The sequence below is a fragment of the Mesoplodon densirostris genome, chromosome 13 (assembly GCF_025265405.1).
Source record: "Mesoplodon densirostris isolate mMesDen1 chromosome 13, mMesDen1 primary haplotype, whole genome shotgun sequence".
Lineage (NCBI taxonomy): Eukaryota > Metazoa > Chordata > Mammalia > Artiodactyla > Ziphiidae > Mesoplodon > Mesoplodon densirostris.
In genome coordinates this window covers 2,375,596-2,397,725 of record NC_082673.1, presented here as the reverse complement: position 1 = coordinate 2,397,725, position 22,130 = coordinate 2,375,596, and the positions used below count along the sequence as shown (strand labels likewise).

Here is a 22,130-nt window from a genome sequence, read left to right as displayed (position 1 = left end):
TACAACTTAAAAATAGATATACCTAAAGATAATTAATGTTAAAACTAGCAAACAGGGCCTCCCTGGTGGCGCAAGTGGTTGAGAGTCCGCCTGCCGATGCAGGGGATACGGGTTCGTGCCCCGGTCTGGGAGGATCCCATATGCCGCGGAGCGGCTGGGCCCGTGAGCCATGGCCGCTGAGCCTGCGCGTCCGGAGCCTGCGCGTCCGGAGCCTGTGCTCCGCAACGGGGGAGGCCACAACAGTGAGAGGCCCGCATACCACAAAAAAAAAAAAAAAAAAAAAAAAAAAAAAAAAAAAAAAAAAAAAAAAAACTAGCAAACAAAAAATGTACTTTTTACCTGGAAAATTTAGTTATGGACAACTATGAGTATATAGTAGTAATCCTTGATGTATTAGTACCTATACTAACAACATAAATTAAGCACTTTTTTAAAAATACCCAATACAGTAAAATAAGCTTTTTAATAAATTGTCAAATAACTACAATATTACTCATGATTTCAATTGGGAACAATTCCCTGTTCTACTAGGAAAGTTCTGGGAAGTTTAATGAGGCTTTGGAAAACAGATGGGAAAGTTATTAAGCTTTCTGAGCAACGAAGTGAGAATTTATGAATTTCTACTTTCAGAGAAAAAAATATAACAGGCTTTTGTATTATAACATTGTCCTTCTATAGCCATAAAACAACAAAAACAAAGTATGTTCCCCCAACTCCTGTCTTTTTTCAGTATTTCTGAGACTTTTCACAACCAAAAATTTAAACACTACTTAGAACTTTTAATCTTGTAGTACATATGGCAACTCAAACACTCATATTCCCCAAACAAACAATATCTCTTGTTAAGTAAACTCTGGTTGTAATGTATTTGCCTTGTAACCGGGAATGTATTAATGTACTAGTAGAGCGTGTTTTATTTAAAGTTGTCTACTTATCACATATAGCAAGATCTGAGTCCATTTGCTAAATCATTTTATCACTTTAAAAATCATTTTTAAAAGAAAAGAAACACTGCAACAGTGTCCATATTTAAAACATTGGCTCAAGTTTTCTTTTGTAAAGCTTTATTATGATATTTTAGACATATAACACTGTATGTATTTAAGGTGCATGACTTGATGTTCTGATATATGTATACATTGTAAAAAGTGTACCACAGTCAGGCTAATTTACATATCATCACCTCTATGACTACTATAGTGTGTGTTGGGGGTGGTTTATTTACTATCTATCTTCGCTGTAAGTTTCAAGTATTCAATATTGTTATGTACAATCATCACATTATACGTTAGGTCTCTATTAATCTTATCTAACTGAAGCTTTGTTCCCTTGGATGAACATCACTCCATTTCCCTCTCCCTCCCCCCGAGCCCCTGTGAACCACCATTCTACTCTCTGCTTCTGAACGTGACTATTTCAGATGTTACACTTAAGTGAGATCACGCTGTATTTCTCTTTCTGTGTCTTGCTTATTTTGCTTAGCATAATATACTCCAGCTCCACCCATGTCACAAACAACAAGATGTCCTCTTTCTGTAAGGTTGAATAATATTCCATTTTATGTGTATGCATATACCTCTATCCCTATGTATCTATGTATCTATCCATCTATATGATCTATTTTCTTTATCCATTCATCTATTAAAGGACATTTAGGGTTTTTGCCATGGCTTGACTATTGTGAATAGTGCTGTAATGAACATGGGGGTGCAGATATATTTTCAAGATACAGATTTCATTTTATTTGGAAATATACCCAGCAGTAGAATTGCTGGATAATGTGGCAATCCTATTTAATTATTTTGAGGAATATTCATACTGTTTTCCATAAGAGCTGTGCCAATTTACATTCCCGCCAGCAGTACACAAGGGTTCCCTTCTTCACATCCTTGCCAACATTGTTATCCTTTGTCTTTTTGATAATAGTCACCCTAATTGGTGTAAGGTGATATCTCGTTGTGGTTTTGATTTGCATTTCCCTGAGAACTAGAAACATTGAGCAACTTCTCGTATATTTGTTACTTATTTAAGTTTCTTTTTTTGAGAAGTGTCTCTTAGACCCTTTGCTCATTTTTAACTGAGTTATTTGTAATTTTGGTATTGAGATGTATGAGTTCCTTATATATTTTGGAAATTAACTCATTATTGGATACATGGCTTGCAAATAATAATTTTTCCCATTCTGTAGAGTGCCTTTTTATTTTCTAAAAATTATTTTCTTTGCTGTGCAAAGCTTTTTAATTTAATATAGTACCACTTGCCCACTTTGGCTTTTGTTGCCTATTCTTTTGGAGTCATATCCAAAATATTATTGGCAAGACCAGTGTCAAGAAGTTGTTCCCCTATGTTTTCTCCTGGGAGTTTTATGGTATCAGGTATTATATTTAAGTCTTTAATCCATTTTAAGTTGATTTTTATGTGTGGTGTGAGATAGTGGTCCAATTGCCTTCTTTTGCATGTAGCTGTCCAGTTTTTCCAGCATCATTTTTTACAGAGACTGTCCTCTCATTGTATGTTCTTGGAACCTTTGTCAATGATCAGTTGACCATAAACGTGTGGATTTATTTCTGGAATCTCTATTATGTACCATTGGTCTATATGTCTATATTTATACCTGTACAATACTGTTTTGATTACTATAGCTTTGTAATACAATTTTAAGTTAGGAAGTGTGATGCCTCCAGCTTTGTTCTTCCTGCTCAAGATGGCTTTAGCTATTTGGGGTCTTTTTAAATTCCATATGAATTTAGGATATTTTCTATTTCTGGAAAAATTATCATTATGATTGATAGGTATTTCACTGAACCTATAGGTCACCTTGGGTAATGTGGATATTTTAGCAATATTAATTCTTCCATTTCATGAACATGGGCTGTCTTTCCATTTATTTGTGTCTTTTAAAATTTCCTTCATCAATGTTTTATAAACTTCATTGTACAAGTCTTTTACCTTTTAAAGTTAATTCCTAAGTAATTTATTCTTTTTTGTTGCTATTGTGCATGAGATCGTTTTCCTAATTTCCCTTTCAGATAGTTCCTTGTTAGTGCATAGCAATTCCACTGACTTTTATATGTCAATTTTGTATCCTATGACTTTGTAAAATTTGTTTATTAGTTATAACAATTTTTATGGTGTCTTTAGGTTTTTTTTAATATATATATATATGATAATGTCATCTGCAAACAGAAATAATTTTACTTCTTTCTTTCCAATTTAGATGCCTTTTATTTCCTTTTCTTGCCTAATTGCTCTGGTTAGCACTTTCAGTACTATATTGAATAGTAGTGACATGAGTGGGCATCCTTGCCTTGTTCCAGATCTTAGAAGAAGGAGTTTTAGTTTTTCCCTATTGATTATGATGTTAGTTGTGGGTTTTTCAAATATAGCCTTATTGTGTTGATGGATGTTTCTTCTGTACCTATTTTGTTGAGACTTCTTATCATGAAAGGATGTTGAATTTTATCAAATGCTTTTCTGCATTTATTGAAATATATATTTTTTATCTTTTATTCTGTTAATGTGGGGTATCACATTGATTGATTTTTGTATGTTGAACCATACTTATATCCCGGGCATAAATTTCAGTTGGACATGTTACATAATTCTTTTAATATGCTTTCAAATTTGATTTGCTAGTATTTCACCAAGGCTTTTTGTGTCAGTGTTCATCCGGGATACTGGCCTGTAGTTTTCTGTTCTAATGTTGTCCTTGTCTGGACTTGGAATCAGGGTGATGCTGGCTTCATAACTTCATTTTAGGAGTGTTTTGTATATTTTAGAAGGTTTTAAGAAAATTTGGTATTAACTCTTATTTGAATGATTTTTTAGAGTTGACCTATGCAGCATTTTGGTACTGGGCTTTTCTTTTTGGAAAGTTTTGTTTACTATTTGTAATCCTTGTTTGTTATTATTCTGTTCAGACTTTCAATTTCTTCTTTTTTTTTTCTGGTATGTGGGCCTCTCACTTTTGTGGCCTCTCCTGTTGCGGAGCACAGGCTCTGGATGTGCAGGCTCAGTGGCCATGGCTCATGGGCCCAGCCACTCTGCGGCATGTGGGATCATCCCGGACCGGGCACAAACCCATGTCCCCTGCATCGGCAGGCGGACTCTCAACCACTGTGCCACAGGGAAGCCCTCTATTTCTTCTTGATTCAGTATTTAGTTTTTATGCCTCTAGGAATTTATCAGTTTCTTCCCAGTTATCCAATTTGTTGGTGTATCCTTTTTTATTTCTGTGTTATCCATTGTAATGTCTCCTCTTTCATTTCTGAATTTATTTATTTGAGTATATCTCTTTTTTCTTTATCTAAGAGTTTTTAAATTTTGTTTTTCTTTTCAAAAAATACAACTCTTAGATTTCCTGAAAGTGGGATATTGAAGTCTCTTACTATTGTTGTGTTTCTGTCAATTATTCCCTTGAGATCTGTCAATATTTTTATATATTAGGTGCTCTGATGTTGGATGCATATATATTTACAATCGTTATAACTTTTTGTTGAATTGACCCTTTTTTTCATTATATAATGCCCTTCTCTATCTTTGGAAAATTTTTGTTTTAAAGTCTATTTTGTCTTATACAAGTATAGTATTTGAGATAAGGTCATATCTTGGACTGTAAGAAAAAGAAAAAAAAGTGAAATCATATGGAGTATGCTCTCTGACTAACTGTATCAGACTAGTAATCAATTCTATAAATATAACAAAAATCCCCAGATACTTAGAACATAGACATCACACTTCTAAAAAGAAAATCCACCTGTCAAAGAGGAAGCCTTGAGGTAAATCAAAAACACATTGAATTGAATGAAAACAGAAATATAATATATCAAAATTTGTGGAATGCAGTGAATGCAGTTCTAGGAAGGAAATTATAGAATTAAATGTTTATGTTAGAAACAAGGAAGTTTCAAGTTAACAATTTTAAAATCCCACCATGTGAAATCAGAAAAAGAAGAGCAATATAAATCCAAAGCAACCAAAAGGAAGTAAATAAGAAAGATAAGAGCAGAATTCATTAAATTGATCACAGAACTCAATAGAGAAAATAAATGAGAAAGTCATCCTTGTTCTTTGAATATTCTGTAGCAAGCCTGACAGAAAAAGAGAGAGAAGGCATCAATTACTAGTATCAGGAATGACTCAGGGGTGTCATTACAGAATCTGCAGACTTCAAAGTGACCATAAGGAAATACTATAGAAAAGTCTACACACACAAATTTGACAACTTAGAAAAAAGTAATGAAGACCTTGGAAAGTAAAAATTACCACAAAGCATCTGATAAGAATAGATAATTTGAATAGCTATTTACTAAATAAGTTAAATTCATAATTTTTAAAAATCCCCAAAATGAAATCTCCTGGCCCAGATGTTTCCACTAGAGAGCTCTACTAAACCTTTAAGAAAGAATGAACAATCTGTATATCTTCTTTGGAGAAATGTCTATTTAGGTCTTCTGCCCATTTTTGGATTGGGTTGTTTGTTTTTTTGATATTGAGCTGCATGAGCTGCTTGTAAATTTTGGAGATTAATCCTTTGTCAGTTGCTTCATTTGCAAATATTTTCTCCCATTCTGAGGGTTGTCTTTTGGTCTTGTTTATGGTTTCCTTTGCTGTGCAAAAGCTTTTCAGTTTCATTAGGTCTCATTTGTTTATTTTTGTTTTTATTTCCATTTCTCTAAGAGGTGGATCAAAAAGGATCTTGCTGTGATTTATGTCATAGTGTCCTGCCTATGTTTTCCTCTAAGAGTTTGATAGTGTCTGGCCTTACATTTAGGTCTTTAATCCATTTTGAGTTAGACATTTCTCCAAAGAAGATATACAGATTGCCAACAAACACATGAAAGAATGCTCAATGTCATTAATCATTAGAGAAATGCAAATCAAAACTACAATGAGATATGATCTCACACCAGTCAGAATGGCCATCATCAAAAAATCTACAAACAATAAATGCTGGAGAGGGTGTGGAGAAAAGGGAACAATCTTGCACTGTTGGTGGGAAAGTAAATTGATGCAGCCACTATGGAGAACAGTATGGAGGTTCCTTAAAAAACTAAAAATAGAACTACCATAGGACCCAGCAATCCCGCTACTGGGCATATACCCTGAGAAAACCATAATTCAAAAAGAGACATGTACCAAATGTTCATTGCAGCTCTATTTACAATAGCCAGGACATGAAAGCAACCTAAGTGTCCATCAACAGATGAATGGAAAAAGAAGATGTGGCACATATCTACAATGAAATATTACTCAGCCATAAAAAGAAATGAAATTGAGTTATTTGTAGTGAGGTAGATGGACCTAGAGTCTGTCATACAGAGTGAAGTAAGTCAGAAAGAGAAAAAGAAATACTGTATGCTAACACATATATATGGAATCTAAGAAAAAAAAATGTCATGAAGAACCTAGGGGTAAGATGGGAATAAAGATACAGACCTAGTAGAGAATGGACTTGAGGATATGGGGAGGGGGAAGGGTAAGCTGTGACAAAGTGAGAGAGTGGCATGGACATATATACACTACCAAACGTAAAACAGATAGCTAGTAGGAAGCAGCTGCATAGCACAGGGAGATCAGCTCAGTTCTTTGTGACCACCTAGAGGGGTGGGATAGGGAGGGTGGGAGGGAGAGAGACACAAGAGGGAAGAGATATGGGAACATATGTATATGTATAGCTGATTCACTTTGTTATAAAGCAGAAACTAACACACCATTGTAAAGCAATTATACTCCAATAAAGATGTTTTTTTAAAAAAAGAAAGAATCAACAAAAATAGTACACAATATCTTCCAGAAAGTAAAAGAGGAGGAACATTTTCAACTCATTTTATAAAGACAGTTTGTCCCAATACCAAAACCAGGCAAATACAGTACCAAACAAAGCAAAATAAAATAAGCAAAAAACAACAACAAAAGAACCTACAGACCAAATCTCTCATAGATGTAAAAGCAAAAATACTTAAAATTTTGACAAATAAAATTCAACAATATATATAAAAATTCCACATCATTAAGTAGGGTTTATTCCTGAAACGTAAGACAGGGTCAGTATTTGAAAATCAATGACATAAACCACTACATTATCAAGCGAAGCAAGAAAATTGACATTGTTGTATTAATTGATACCCATTCATAGTAAAAACTTTCAGAAAAATGGATATAGAGGGGACCTAACTCAACCTGAGAAAAAAATTTCTATTAGACCATTAAATTTAACATCATACTTAATGGTGAAAAGCTAAATGACTTTCCCCTAAAATAAGGAACAAATGAAGAATGTCTGCTCTCACCACTGGTATTCAATATGGTATTTAAATTTGTAGGCAACAAAATAGGCAAGAAAAAGATTGTAATGTGATATGGATCTGAAAAAAGGAACATATCTATCCTGATTTGCACATGTGTTAATAATCTGTGTAAATAAATGCAAAGAATTTTAAACATCAAAAATAGAAACAAAAGACCTAGAACTAAGTGCATATATATATATGTGTGTGTGTGTGTGTGTGTGTGCGTATATATATCCAGGATTCAGGATGCAATGTAAATATATATCATTAATTATATTGCTACATAGTAGCATTAATATTTGAAAGATAAAAAATTTTAAATATCATTTATATTCCCTCAAAAAAAGAGGAAATGATTTACCTAAATGCCAATCTAACAAAACATGCATAGGATTTATATGATGAAAACTACACAATACTGAAGAAATAAATCAAAAGTTCAAAAAGTAGAAAAATATTATGTTTTCATTGCTTTAAGAAATCAACATAGTAAAGATGTCAATTCTCCTGAAATTGATATATAGGTTATGCCATCCCTACTGAAGGGGCAGTGACATTATTCATAGATATAGAGAAGGTAATTGTAAAATGTCTGTGGAAATACAAAGCAACTACAACAGCTAACACATTCTGAAAAATAACAGTAAAGTGGACAGAATCATCCATTTCAAGGATTATTATATAGCTACTGTATCCAAGAATGTATAATACTGGCAAAGAGAGAGATGCAAGAAACAGCACCACAGAGGTAGGACCAAGTAATTTTCAAGCTGCTAAAATAAATCAATAGAAGGAGAATGATCTTTACAACAAATGATGCTGTTGTAACTGGATAACCACAGGCAAAACAGGCAAAACAGAGAAGGTCAGCTAAACCCCACAACTTACAGAAAAAAATGAACTCAGATGTGTCATATATTTAAATGTAAATGGCAAGTTTATAAGACATTTTGAAAATAGCATAGGAGAAAACCTTTGGCACCTGTGACGTGCTGAAGAATTTTTGACATGACACCAAAATTATAATTTTTAAGAAAAGAATTGATAAATTGGGTTTGTAAAAATTTTTTAATTTCTCTGCAAGATACCCTGTTAAAAAGATGAAAGATAAATTACAAAATGGAAAAAAATATTTGCAAACAACACATCTAACAAATCCTCATATACAAAATACATAATAAATCATAAAACTCTAAGTAAAACAAATCACAAAATACAATTCAAAAATAGGCAAAAAACGGGAAAAGACATTTCATCAAAGGGAACATATATAGAGAGAAAATAGTCATGTAAAATGTTATTCATCATTGCTAGCCATTAGGGAAATGCAAATTAAGACTATGATGAGGGGGCTTCCCTGGTGGCGCAGTGGTTGAGAGTCCGCCTGCTGATTCAGGGGACGCGGGTTCATGCCGCGGTCCAGGAAGATCCCACATGCCGCGGAGCGGCTGGGTCTGTGACCCATGGCCGCTGAGCCTGCACGTCTGGAGCCTGTGCTCCGCAACAGGAGAGGCCACAACAATGAGAGCCCCGTGTACCGCAAAAAAAACAAAAACAAAAACAAAAGACTATGATGAGAACTGCTAAAATAAAAAGTAGTGATCATTTCAAATGCTGGTGAGGATGTAGAGAGACTGGGTTTATCATACATTGCTGGTGGGAATGTAAAATGTCACCACTACTTTGAAAAGCAATTTGGCGTTTTCCTTAAAACTAAATGAACATTTTCCATATGACTGAGCAACTGCCTCCCTGGGCATTTATCCCAGAGAAATGAAATGTCACGTCTACATAGAAGTGTGTACGCTATTATTCATAGCAGCAATAACTAAACACTGCAGTCAAATGTCCCTCAACAGATAAATGGTTAAACAAAATGAGGTCCATATTCCATATTCCATATCATGGAATACTAGTCAGCAATAAAAAGGAACAAACGATCAATATGCATACATAGGGCATTATGCTCAATGAAAAAAGTCAATCTCAGAATTTCACATAGTGTACGTTTAATCTATACAATATTCTCAAAATGACAAAATTATAGAAATGAAAAACAGATTAGTGGCTTCTAGGAACTAGGAATGGTGGGAGTGAGGGGTTTGTATAAAGGGTATATTGTGTATTTGATTGTGGTTATGGGCGCACAAATTCACACATGCTATAACTGACGTGAAATATACACATATTGCGTCAATGTTAAAATTCCTGCTTTTTATATTATACTATAGTTACATAAGGTTTACCCACTGGGGGAAACTGGACGAAGGGTACATGGAACATCTTCTAGTTTTATAACTTCCTGTGAGTTGGAAGAGTTCACAAACACTTTTACGTCCATATGGCCTTTAGGTTTGTTTCTGATGCCTTGGTAACTGTGTTAACTTTTCCCAGAAGACATTTTTCTAACATGTTTTAAAATAAATATTTCTACAGCATTTTATTTATGTTGAAGGAAAGTATAAATAAAACCAAGATTTTAAAAAATGAACGAAAGGAAATAATAGTTAATCAGAATAAAAGATTCAGCACACTGCTACACAGAGTAAATTCCAAATACTTCTTCCTATCTTCCAACATCCATCCATTCAGATTATGACTACCTAATTTTGTTTGCCTAAATGAAAAAGAGACTGGGGAGAGTGACTCAATAATGTACCAGGAAATATTAAATGAAGTGAAACACAGACAGTTATTACTTGCCTGGTAGCAGGCAAGCATCAGGTGAAGCCTGAGGATTATATGTTGTAAGACACACTCCTTGTGCTTAAAAGTTCTTGATCTAGTGAAGAAGGCATGCTAGTGAACAATGACCACACGGAGTGGACACCAATGTTACAACATACATAAATTAAGAGGAGTTATATTATATAATATACAGGAGAAGCTCCTGTCCCTGACTTGGAGACATGGACACAGCCCAAATTTCCCACATTAAAAATTTAAAAATTAATAGAAATGAACAAAACACAGAAACTGTCCAAAGCATGTGAAAAATGACACAAATTTGGGTTATGGTTATAAACTTGAATTTCTTAAATGTGGGAAGGACAAACAGTCTATATATGTTAAATAATCACCTTTACTAACTTCTCTCCTCATAATAATACTGCTATTTTTTTAATACTTCCTTAGTTGTTATGCTACATTCTTTAAAGATGAAATCATTCATCAGTGATTTATCGAGTGTCTTCCATATGCTAGGTACCAGGGGTATTTATTCCTTACACTTTCCCTGCAAGGTAGAAGTCATAATTTGGTGATGAATTGCCCCTGGGAATATAGCCAGGAAATGGTAAAGATGAGATTTTTTTTTTTACTCAAGGTTACCTGATCCTAATTTTCTTTCCAATATATCATGTTGCCTACTCTCTCATTAAAAAAAAAGTGCTGCCCTAAACAGAGAAAACATTGAATTCTCAGATGACATCAATTTCAACCATAAGCCATGCTTACGATAGATGGTCCCATGAGTCCTGTGATGTGATACATGCTGGTATTCTCCTTGCTATCCTCCAGTGATGGTCCTTTTGACTACTGCTCACAAATTGCAGTTATAAAGGTTATAGCATAGTTAGCAATTGTACTAGTTTTAATCTAATATAATTTCTATGATATTTGCCGAGGTGATACACACCAGTATGGCTAAACAATTCTATAGAGCTGGCCACTGTTCTGACTGGTGAGTGTCACTTGTTAAACAGTCTCCATATTTAATTTGGTGCTTTCAATTTTACCCATGGAGGTGTTACTCTCTTTCATTTTATAGAAGGAGATGGTGACTTTAAAGAAGTTTGGCAACTCACCAAAGGTCAGATTCTCCCACTGGTTTTAAGACTGCTCTTTTCACTACTTAAAAATCACTGCCTTGATATATGTATACATATAGCTGATTCACTTTGTTATACAGCAGAAACTAACACACCATTGTAAAGCAACTATACTCCAATAAAGATGTTAAAAAATAATCACTGCCTCTAAATTCAAGAAAAACATTCAATAAATATCTTCTGAAACTATCTCTTATTAAATGAATTTATTAAATATTGCTTAAAACATTATAAACAGAAAAAGTAGTATTTAGAAGCTGGCAGACAACTAATGACTAGAAAAGTTAAGGAAGTATAATTAGGTGCATGTATAATATGCACCACGTTAAACTGAAGCCTAAATACTACAGTTAGTAGTCATTTCACTACATTTATCCTTTTTGCTTCATGTTGTCAACTAAGGATTTGTTAGCACACTGAAAATATCAGAAGAGAAGGAACTTATCAAATCAAACTTGTCAACTAGTGGCTGACATTCCACGTTCGCCAGAAGAGTATAGAACTGACAACACAACATTAACACCATTCACCCGTATTAGGATTTGTCCTGTGTGTGAAAGACTGGGAAATCCACCAAAAGCTAAAGATACATACTTTTGGACAATAGTAATGCACTGTTTATAGTAACACTAAGAACCAGATTAAAGAGTGGTGTAAGTGACACAGAGTAATGATCCGCCCACGGCAGCTGGAGGGGAAAGCAGAGGTGCTGTAGCCCCATAGAAAGTTCTGCACTTAGGGACGGGCTGTGATGGGCTGTAGACGTGAGAATTAGGAGACAAGCAAATGGACAGAGCAGGTGAAGTTACCCAGGCCTCTTCCACACTGATGTGAGACAAATATAAGGCAAGACCACTTGGAACAGGGAAGCTTTAAAGAAATGCAGGAGGACAGGAGTCAGCAGAAAGGAGCTGCCTGCACAGCCCCCCTTAAACAGCCTGCAGCCCAGGAGGAGTCAGAGACAAACATAAGGCAGGGGTGGGTATTTGTAGAGAGATTCAGATCAAGAGCTGAGGGGACTAAGGAGAAAAATCCAGACAAAAGCATGAACAGATGTATAAGGCCAGAAAGGCATCGTCTTGTTAAAGGGAGAATGAGGGCCTCTGGTCTGGACACAGAGCAGGGCCGCAAGAGACGTGGATGGGAGAGTCAGGTGGGCTCGGTCCTCAGAAGACTCTGAATGGCAGGCCAAGACTCCCCCTGGATTTAATACATACAAGAATGTAACAGAATTACGGTGCTTTTAATCCAGAGTTGAAAATTTATGTCTCAGTTTTCATTTCCATAGAATTGATTTTTCACTTTGATATTCGTTATTCATTCTTTCTTCCCCACTGAAATAATATATTTATAACTCATTCTAACCCAAAGACTGTTGCTGTGAATTTCACAGAAGGGTAAAGGAAATCACTCAGATTTTGAAAATTTACAAATATACATTCATAGCATAAAAGTAGTAAATCTTTCTGATGAGTTAAAACAACATAGTAAATAAATTTCAGAATACTGAAAATTTGCATGGAGCAAAGCAAAAAAATCATTCATTTATTCATTTTATTTAATATAGAATAACATGGGGAAACATAAATTGATTAAAAAAATATTTTTCTTCAGGGATTTGTGTTCATATCTGAAGAGGGAATAAATAATGATAAACTGGAGTCAGAATATTTTAAATTATTATTTAGAATGTGAAACCATCAAGAAGGTGACTGTTTTAGTTCTCAGAATATTATTTTAGTGTGACACAAATACAGTTTGTAGGGAATTAAAACTAAGAAATGCAACTTGTTGTGTGTAATTTATTTTAAGATATGCATTTCAGTGAAAATTTGCCATTAAAATCTTTAAGCAAATTTATTCTTTTGGCCATGCAGTATATTCCAAGGTAAAAATAGAGAACGTGTGTTTTTGCACTTTTGGGTTTCCTAAATTTTCTCCCTTCTTTCTTAATGGCATTAATGTAGCTAGAGGTGGTCTTTGTGATGAGTTTCAGTTTACCTTTGCTTCAATCTGTTTAGTATCTGGATTCTGAAACAAAAATTTGATTTTGCTCTTGCCGTCATCTGAAGAACCTTTAAGCTGAGAAAACTTATACCTCCAAAGTACTGCCTAAAGAGAAAAAAAATACATAGGCGAGTCAATGCAACTCATATCTATAATGAAACCAAGAAATTGTTCTTTTAACTGGTAAAAGGTAATCATATTGAGTTAGTCCTATACCCCAGTATTAAAAAGTAAATGAAAATATACTTATCAAAGGCTTAGTATTCAATATATCCTTTAATTTCCTGAAATAACTTTGGTTCCCATGAAATAGTCATTTTAAACATATATATGAATAAATCAATTTGCATATCTGATTTTACATTATCATGAAATAGAAACAAACTCACTTAAAGCATAAGTCCATGCCAGTGAATCAGCAAAAACACCTATTTTCCATTTCTTTGTTTTTCATCCATAGAAGTGATAAGGTGATTTTCAACTGATAATTCTGTAAAACTTTCTCTTGAAGCTCAAACTAATAACCCGTGTCTTTGTCAAGATGAAAGGTCAGCCTGAGTAACCAATCACAACGGAAACTTCCATGGTGCCCTCATGAGACAAACCAGCACGAGCATCTCATGGGACCAACCCCGTCCATCCGCAGGACCTCGGTCTAGAAGATCATGAGGCTAAAAGCCATCTTCCAATGTGGCAGCAGCAGGTTTAGACAGTATGAAATCTACATGCTAATTTAAAAAGTTTGCACTTTTAAAAGTATAATAGGGCTTCCCTGGTGGCACAGTGGTTGAGAATCTGCCTGCCAATGCAGGGGATGCAGGTTCGAGCCCTGGTCTGGGAGGATCCCACATGCCGCGGAGTAACTGGGCCTGTGAGCCACAACTACTGAGCCTGTGCATCTGGAGCCTGCGCTCCACAACAAGAGAGGGCGCGATAGTGAGAGGCCCATGCACCGTGATGAAGAGTGGCCCCCGCTTGCCACAACTAGAGAAAGCCCTCGCACACAAACGAAGACCCAACACAGCAAAAAATAAATTAATTAAAAGTATAATAAAATAGCAAAATCATAAAGTCCTTAAAAATAAGGATGAGGAAATTCTCAGTAATATATAATAATAAGGTATAAAGAATTTATACAGAATACTGCTCATTTTTCATTTATTTATTCACCAAACATTTATGCTCTTATATATTAAGCATTTTATTATATATTAAGATAAAAAAGACACCATCAGTTTTCTGAAGATATTAGTCTCTGTATAAGTAGATGTCTTTGCTTTTGTTCTTACTATGAGGCTACACAATCTATACAGAAGCAATATCCAGTCATTACAAATCCTCTTAAATGTTTGCCTTAAGTCTATTACTATAAAGCATCTTTTAACAATAAAATTATCTGGGGCAATTAACCTTCTGGAAGAAAAATAGAAGAGTTATATCCTTTATCTCACAACTTCCTCTAAATAAAATCCTTTATGTTTTAAAAAGTGAAATAATTTAAACAATCCAGGAGAACTACACAGTAGTAGGTAAGTGAGTACTTAGTAACTTTTGAAAGGAGGGAGTTCTAGATTTAGGACTAATAAGAAATTATATATTCATATGTACAATTAGGGTTAGGGTGAAAGAAAAACAACAAACAGTGGCAATATAGCAGGAAATACGGTAAAGTATAAGGAAAATCCTAACAACCTAATAAATAAAAAGACAATACTACAGAGAAAAGTCATTGAAGACAATGGAAAAACCATTACTATTTCTAATAAATATGAGAGCATGTTCAATCTCACTAGAAATAAAGAAGAGTGTGATAATATTACAATGACTTCACTTTTTCCAAACGTTAAATTAGCAAAGATCACTGAAAATTAAAATAACTAAAGCTAACAAAAAATAACTAAATAAACTAAAATAACTAAAGCTATTTAATAATAAACTAAAATAACTAAAGCTATTAAAATAACTAAAGCTATTACCTTGAAATATTTGTATAAAATTCCTGGCAACTGTGTGAAATTCTTTAGGGCAATAATTATAATATATATTAAAGCCTTAAAAATGTGGATGTTATGTAATCCAGGCATTCCCTTTCAAAAAATTAACTGTAAGGAAATACAATATATGAAAAATAAAGGAAAGTGTTAAACACCTTATTAATAAATATAAAAAAATGAAAATTCTGAACAATTTGCATTAAAATAGTGCTCATAAGAGTCATGTATTTACATGGAAAATGCAATAATATGACTTTAAGGGGGACATAACAGGAAAGCAGATAAGTTTGTTAAAACAAAGGAGCTTGTAGAAGGCTGCAGGGGAACGTCTGCCAAAAACATTATCATATGCAGCTCAGGTCCTCACATTAACCTACCACGTGGTTTTGGACAAGAAACTTTATGTCTAGCTTGGCTTAACTGTAAAAGTAAAGGTTGCAAGTTATCAAATTATAATTATAGCTTGAAATAATATTTCATATATAGTCATAAAAGTAAAACAGGAATTTGCTATTTCAACTAGCTGATCTTTCCAAAGGCCAGACTTTAACAGCTGTTAAAGCTCATTATTTTAAATAAAGAGTAACAAAATTAAGAATGCAGATGAGGCAGATACGTGAAGGAAGCCTGGAGACTTCTCGGAATATGGAGCATGGATCCTCGGCTGTGAATAGATCACTCCAAAAATGAATAAAGTAGTTAATGAATCTAATGATGGGCTGAAAGATTTGTCAGTTAAGAGGTAACTCAGTAAACTAGTAAGACTTAGAACCTTCTAGGTAAACTGTGTGACTTAACATGTCATGAATTCATTAAGACCAATTTGGAGGAATCTGAATCTGAAAATATAATCAGTAAAAGTTACACAGGTATAAAAATTAGCTTAATTCAAGAATCTTTGGAAATCCTAGTCTTTATACTTGTATTTTGTTTTTAAAATTCTGATAAACATTATGGCAACTATGTTAAGAATATCAATGCTGAAAAAGATGAGTGGACACCACTGTCCTTATACCATTCTATTTCTGTTGCCATAACGTTGTTGTAATATATTTAGATAAGTACATTTAAAATATTCTTTAAGCATAAATTTTTATGTAGATCAGATGACTCCCTTTCTAAATCAAATTTTGGATTTCAAGTTTTCTTGTTCATGTATCAAAATGAAGCTATTGATATTGATTTGTCTCTATTAGCAGAAGAACTTCATGATTAAATGATGTCATTTGTCTATCAATCTTTCAATTAGAAAATCAGTTAACTTTAACTTCTTTTGCATTCAATTTTCGGAATCAAAGTAAAACTTCAGAAATTTCATTATGTCAAATTGAAATATCTCTTACTCTGAATGCTATCATAAATTCAGTTAAAAACTTCAGCATTGGATATGTTATTTGTTATTGCAACAATAATATGAATTTGTACTGTTCGTAGAGCACAGTGTTATGGTAATATCAGTATTTTCCTAAATTAATAAACGTATGCAGCTAACGTGTAGTTGCATTGATTTGGGTGAATACGCCAGAAAACATATACTAACATGAGAACTTATAAAGTGCTGTGAAATTTCCAACAGTAGAAGGGGCATGACGTAAGCAAATAGTCCATAATATCTCCTGAACTTTGCAAGCCCAGTGGTCTCTGCCTTCTCTACATAACTTTAACCAAGGGGCCTTGGATTTGGGTTGGAAAATTCCTGCAACCAGTGGTAATCTTAATTTGTTGAACTTGATGGAGAGCAAGTCCAAAAGGAGGGAAAAAAAGAAAACAAACAAATAAAAAACTGATAGCAATGTATGAAAACATTTCTGAGTATTTTTGAAATCTAGAATTCCACCCAAAGTCTTCAGAATAAATGGTCACAGACCAGATTTTCATTTCCTCAAGTCTTTCCATAGATGATGGCTCTGCTAGCTCCTGGTCAAATACATTTGCTGAAGTTCATTAGCTCAATAAAGTCTGAGGATATTTTCAGAAAAAGAAACTCATTTAACTTTGTTCATCTAGCTTTCCTCATGGAATAGATGTCAAGAAATTATAAAAAAATTTTCCCTATAAAATAAAATATTTAATGGATTTTAGTAATAATGGAGCCAAAATACCTTACTAATGGTATTTATTTAAACTTTTTTTTGTTTATTTTTGACAGTCAGAAACAGTGTTCAACTCAACATACTGTTTGAATGACTATATGAAATGATAAATTTAAAATGTACCTGGCGTTTTGAAGATGTCTTTAAATATTTTTAAGTGACTAAAATATGCAAAGATGTCGTATGTGTGAAGAACAATGAAATGAATCCCAGCATTTTCAATAATGTAGTTGTAATAAAGTCACTGAAGATGGCTAAGAAACATAGTGGGTAATAGGAAAATATACAGTAAAAGTTTATCACCCAAAGTGCTCTCACAATTAAAGACTACAAAAAAAATTCTGCAAAAGAATCATTTGCCTCTGAACTATTCTTCATAATAGATATGTTTTCTTTAAATTACTTCAGGCTGCAACAGTTTTGGAAAAAATAAAAGAAAATAATGCAGGCAAACAGATAAATGCTAAAACCTTTGGATTCAATGCAATTTGGGTTTTATAATTTAAGGTCATCATTCTTAAACCAGTGAGAAATCTTTATAAACTATGCTTACAAACAGTGATTAATCCACTAATGATTGAAGTTGAAATGCTAAAATATTATCAAGCAGAATATTCATGTGAAGATCATGAGGCACACAGTATGGAATCCATCCCTCATTCCTGACCTTGAGTCATTTATGGGTGACCACATGGACTTCACTCAGGGCCTGTGAAGCGTTCCATGTGTCCACTGCTGTCCTTCAGTGGAATGTCATCTTTCTTACAGTGAGTGTCACACTGGTCTAGACCCTTTCACATCCTCCCACTAATCCCTGCAATAGCTAGGGTACTGCCATTTTCCAGAGGATGCAATTAAGGAAACATCACATACATTCATAGAATTTCACAACTATTAAGTGGGAATCAAAACCAAGTTGGCCATGCTCCATGGTTCCTATTTTTCTTTTAGCCCAACCTGCTTCTTTGGTTTTCTACAATTATTTGCCTAACCAAACATCAAAGACCCATTGATTGAGCATGATTATAATTGAACTTGCATTGCAAATAGCCTGAAAGATCCTTAAAATAGAGGACAGACTCAGAACCCCATTTGGTACAAGACACGAAACTCAGGAAAGTACTTTACTGATTTTCTCAAGCATAGTCTGTTCTGAGTCATCATTTCTTCTTCTTTACAATGCTGTTGTTATTTTAAGCTTTTTTTTCACTCTCTCTCTACAAGTAAAAAGTGTCCCATAAGCTATCCATTTGTTTAAGATTTATGGTTAGAATTGGCTTAAAGTTTAGAAATGCCAGTGATCTAGAGAACTTCAGTGGGAAGGGAAAAGAAAAAGCTTTCCCTTCCTCCATATTTTCGACATTTATCACAGAGACTTTCCGAGCTGGCTGTAATCTGCCAGAGACGGGTGGCAGAGCGGGCTGCAACTGAGGGACTCAGGTTAGCAAATGAATCAAGTGTTTGTATGATATCAAGTGTTCCTTAGATGCAGACTATTCAAAAATGTAATTCATCAATTGTATGTCTATAAATGGAAAGTGAAGCTGCACAAATGAGATGAAAAACTTACATGCCAAACAAAAATAGGCAAAACAATCTCTAGGGCTTCCCTGGTGGTGCAGTGGTTATGAATCCGCCTGCCAACGCAGGGGACATGGGTTTGAGCCCTGGTCCGGGAAGATCCCACATGCCGCGGAGCAACTAAGCCCATGCACCACAACTACTGAGCCTGCGTTCTAGAGCCCGCAAGCCACAACTACTGAGCCCACATGTCACAACTACTGAGCCCGTGTGCCTAGAGCCCACGGTCTGCAACAACAGAAGCCACTGCAATGAGAAGCTCGCGCACCGCAACGAAGAGTAGCCCCTTGCCGCAACTAGAGAAAGCCCGCGCACAGCAACGAAGACCCAACACAGCCAAAAATAAAATAAACTAAAATAAAACATGAAAAACTCTAGAGTAGAATAATAAAAACAAACAAACAAACAAAAAACCTCTAATACATTTATCTGTCTCTTTATCGGTTCACTGTGGGCAGAACCTAATTTCTCTCACCCCACAGAAAAATTCCTCTTCCAAAAAAATGAAATAACATCTACATATGAAGGTAATTTAAGCTCTATGTCATCTATCTTCTGAGGAATCTAAGGCTATTTTGCAACATAGGGGGCAAACACACCAGAAAGCACAATCTATATGGATTACAACTTATTACACAGAACACGTTAAAAATTACAACAAAATTGCTTTGGAGGCAGAATCTATTTTTAATCTCCCTGTAACACCAATCACCTGGTATTTGACAGTTAACTAATGTTTTCCCAGCAATAACCACAAACATGTTTTTCCTTTTTCTGCTGCAGAGTGTCTTGATGGGTCTTCTCTTGGTTAAGCAGAAAATCAAATCTTCCCTCAAAGCCCTCTTTCTGCTTTGCCTCCTGCTCCGACTTTGCAAGCAGCCCAGGCACACACCCCCTCTGCTGCCTTCCACCCTCCCCTCCCCACTGAAATGAATTAACAACACATGTTAGAATGCCAGTGTCCCGTAAGCACGTCCTCTTCCTTCCTTTTCTTCTGTGGGTGGGTTAGGAGTCATATTTAGTAGAAAACCATGACAAACCTTTTCTTTAAGAATATTTTTCTTTACACATCTTTATCCTTCTCATTTGTTCTTCATTCATGTGAAATGTATCCTAACTGATTATGTTTTTGAACTTTATAAATTACATTTTTACTAAAACTAGTACATCAACTGTACAGTAATTTTGTAAATCTTATAAATGTGAATGGTAATGTTGAATAAAGGGAGAAAAATAGAAATATGAAAAGAAACCAGAATTAGATGAAAGCTCATGGCTTTCACTTATTTCCTTGGCAATATCATATTCATCATTACATGCCTTACTAGTCATTAAATTGATTCTGTGTCCTTGAACGGTGCTTGAGTCTGGATTAGAGCAATATCTCCACCAGTCTCAGCTGTAATGTGTGATGATCAGTGCTTCACCGGGGGGTGTCTAGGCCTCCCCTGAGTTTGTGAGGGAAGGCTTTCTGGAGGCAGATCTGCCCTCAAGGTGAATGTAAGCTGTGGAAGTGTCATGATCTTCAAAAGCTGGGAGACACAGGAGATGATGCCAAATCCAGACAGAGATCAGAACCCTGAGAGGCTTCTATCCTGTGTTGACGGATGTCGTCATGAAGGCAGTAGGAAGCCACTAAAGTAATGTAACAAGGGAGACCGATGACATGGCTGGATTTATGTTTTAGAAGTATCATTCATCTGGCAGTGGCTGGGAACAGGGACCGAAGGGCAGGTATCTATGTCTTTGTAATAAGCTTTGGCTTCTCCCAGACTTCCTGAAAGCCCCCAGTTCCAGATGTGTCTCTTTCACTAGACTGTGGACATCTTGAGAGAAGGGAGTGTACCCTTTTCTGTGTTCCTCGTGCCTGCACATAGACGATGCATAGAAAGAGTGTGTGCAATAAATATTTACATCAAGAAGGCAGGTTTGGCTGACGCTGCACCAACCAGATGAGAAGGGGTTGCCCTACTTAGGTTAGGGGGCACCTTCCAGGTTTACTCAGGGCAGCTGTTGAGGAAGAGGGCTGGGCATAGAACACAATTCAGATTCCTTCTGATAACGGAGAGAGGAATGCAGAGAAGTCAGAATCAGGAAGACAACCAGCTCTGGGGCGAACCCTGTGCTGAGACGTGTTCAGGACGTGCAGCCTGCGGGATCCAGGCGCACGTCTGAGCTCCAGTTAACAGAACCGAAACTTACCATCCTCGGGCCAGGGGCCTAAAGACTGGATGAAACTTCCTGATCAAACATATTTCATTTAAATTTATTCCCCCAAAACAGACTCTACACTATCCCTATATGATATGTCTATATGTATAAATATTTTCATCAAATATGTGGAACATTCACAGAGGGGTATACAGATGTCCACTTTGACAATTTATTTGGAATCTCTCAAACAGGAAAGAAAAAAAAAGAAACAGAAGAAAAGTGTTTCTAAAATGCAGACCTTTTGTGTTATTTTGTAATAGCTTAAACCCATCAACCTGGTGGGTTGATTATACAGAGTACTTCTTGTAATCATATCTATGTAAAGTTTTGAATAACCAAAATACATGTGGAAAAAGAGGTACTAACATGTTTCCACACGCTGCTGGATGTGGTGTGCTATTTGTAACATACTAATTTTCTTTTGAGAAACTTTACATGCTGTCTGTGTAATAAAGACTGGCAAGAAAATTTGGTTTTTCTCATATAAATTTCTTGGATCTTTAGGGTTTTATTTTTGTTTTATTGTTGTTGCTTTTTTCTGGCAACGTGATAAAATTCAGCCACACTTATAACTCATATTATCGATTCTCTATAGAAATCAGCTCTTTTCTAGTGATTCTTTTTAACATATGCACACATCTTTGCCAGCTCAGTGGAGAGTAACAGCTCTAGAGAGAAAAGGAAATGAGTTTACTGGGATAGCTACATCTAAGTCAATATACCTGTACAACATAATAAGCCATCACTGCTTTATTCTCCTTCAGGTTGTCTGAAGGCTGCTCCACTGACAGAGATTAAGCAGTTTATTAAATAACTGCTAAATTAACACATAAGCTCCTGCACATTTTATTTTTGAGGCAGTGCCAATTCTTCACTTTGACTATTTGATTTCTAAAATTTAATTATGAACTTTATTACTGTGAGTCAATCATTTTCCTTTTCCCCCTAAGTATAAGAAAAAACTCCCCAATTCAAAGAAATCTATTTTTCTAGAAATTGACTCACATGTAAAAGGCATCACTTGAAAACTATTATGTTCATTAAATTAGCAACATATAAAAAATTACCTTGGGATGCATGGTCTTTCTGTGTCGAATCACCCTGATCTGGTTAAAAAGC

General features: G+C 35.0%; 1 protein-coding gene across 2 annotated transcripts in view; it reads right to left on the bottom strand.

Annotated features, from left to right (window-relative positions):
• The window catches only part of SNTG1 (syntrophin gamma 1), a 180,590-nt gene that overhangs the window by 5,242 nt on the left and 153,218 nt on the right, over window positions 1-22,130 (bottom strand). The window contains exon 16 of one of the 2 annotated variants that reach the window (XM_060116217.1): window positions 13,124-13,234. The exons of the other annotated variant lie outside the window; for it this stretch is intronic. Coding sequence (XP_059972200.1) covers window positions 13,124-13,234 — 111 coding nt within the window. The remainder of the gene's footprint in view (window positions 1-13,123; window positions 13,235-22,130) is intronic. 2 annotated transcript variants of the gene reach the window in all.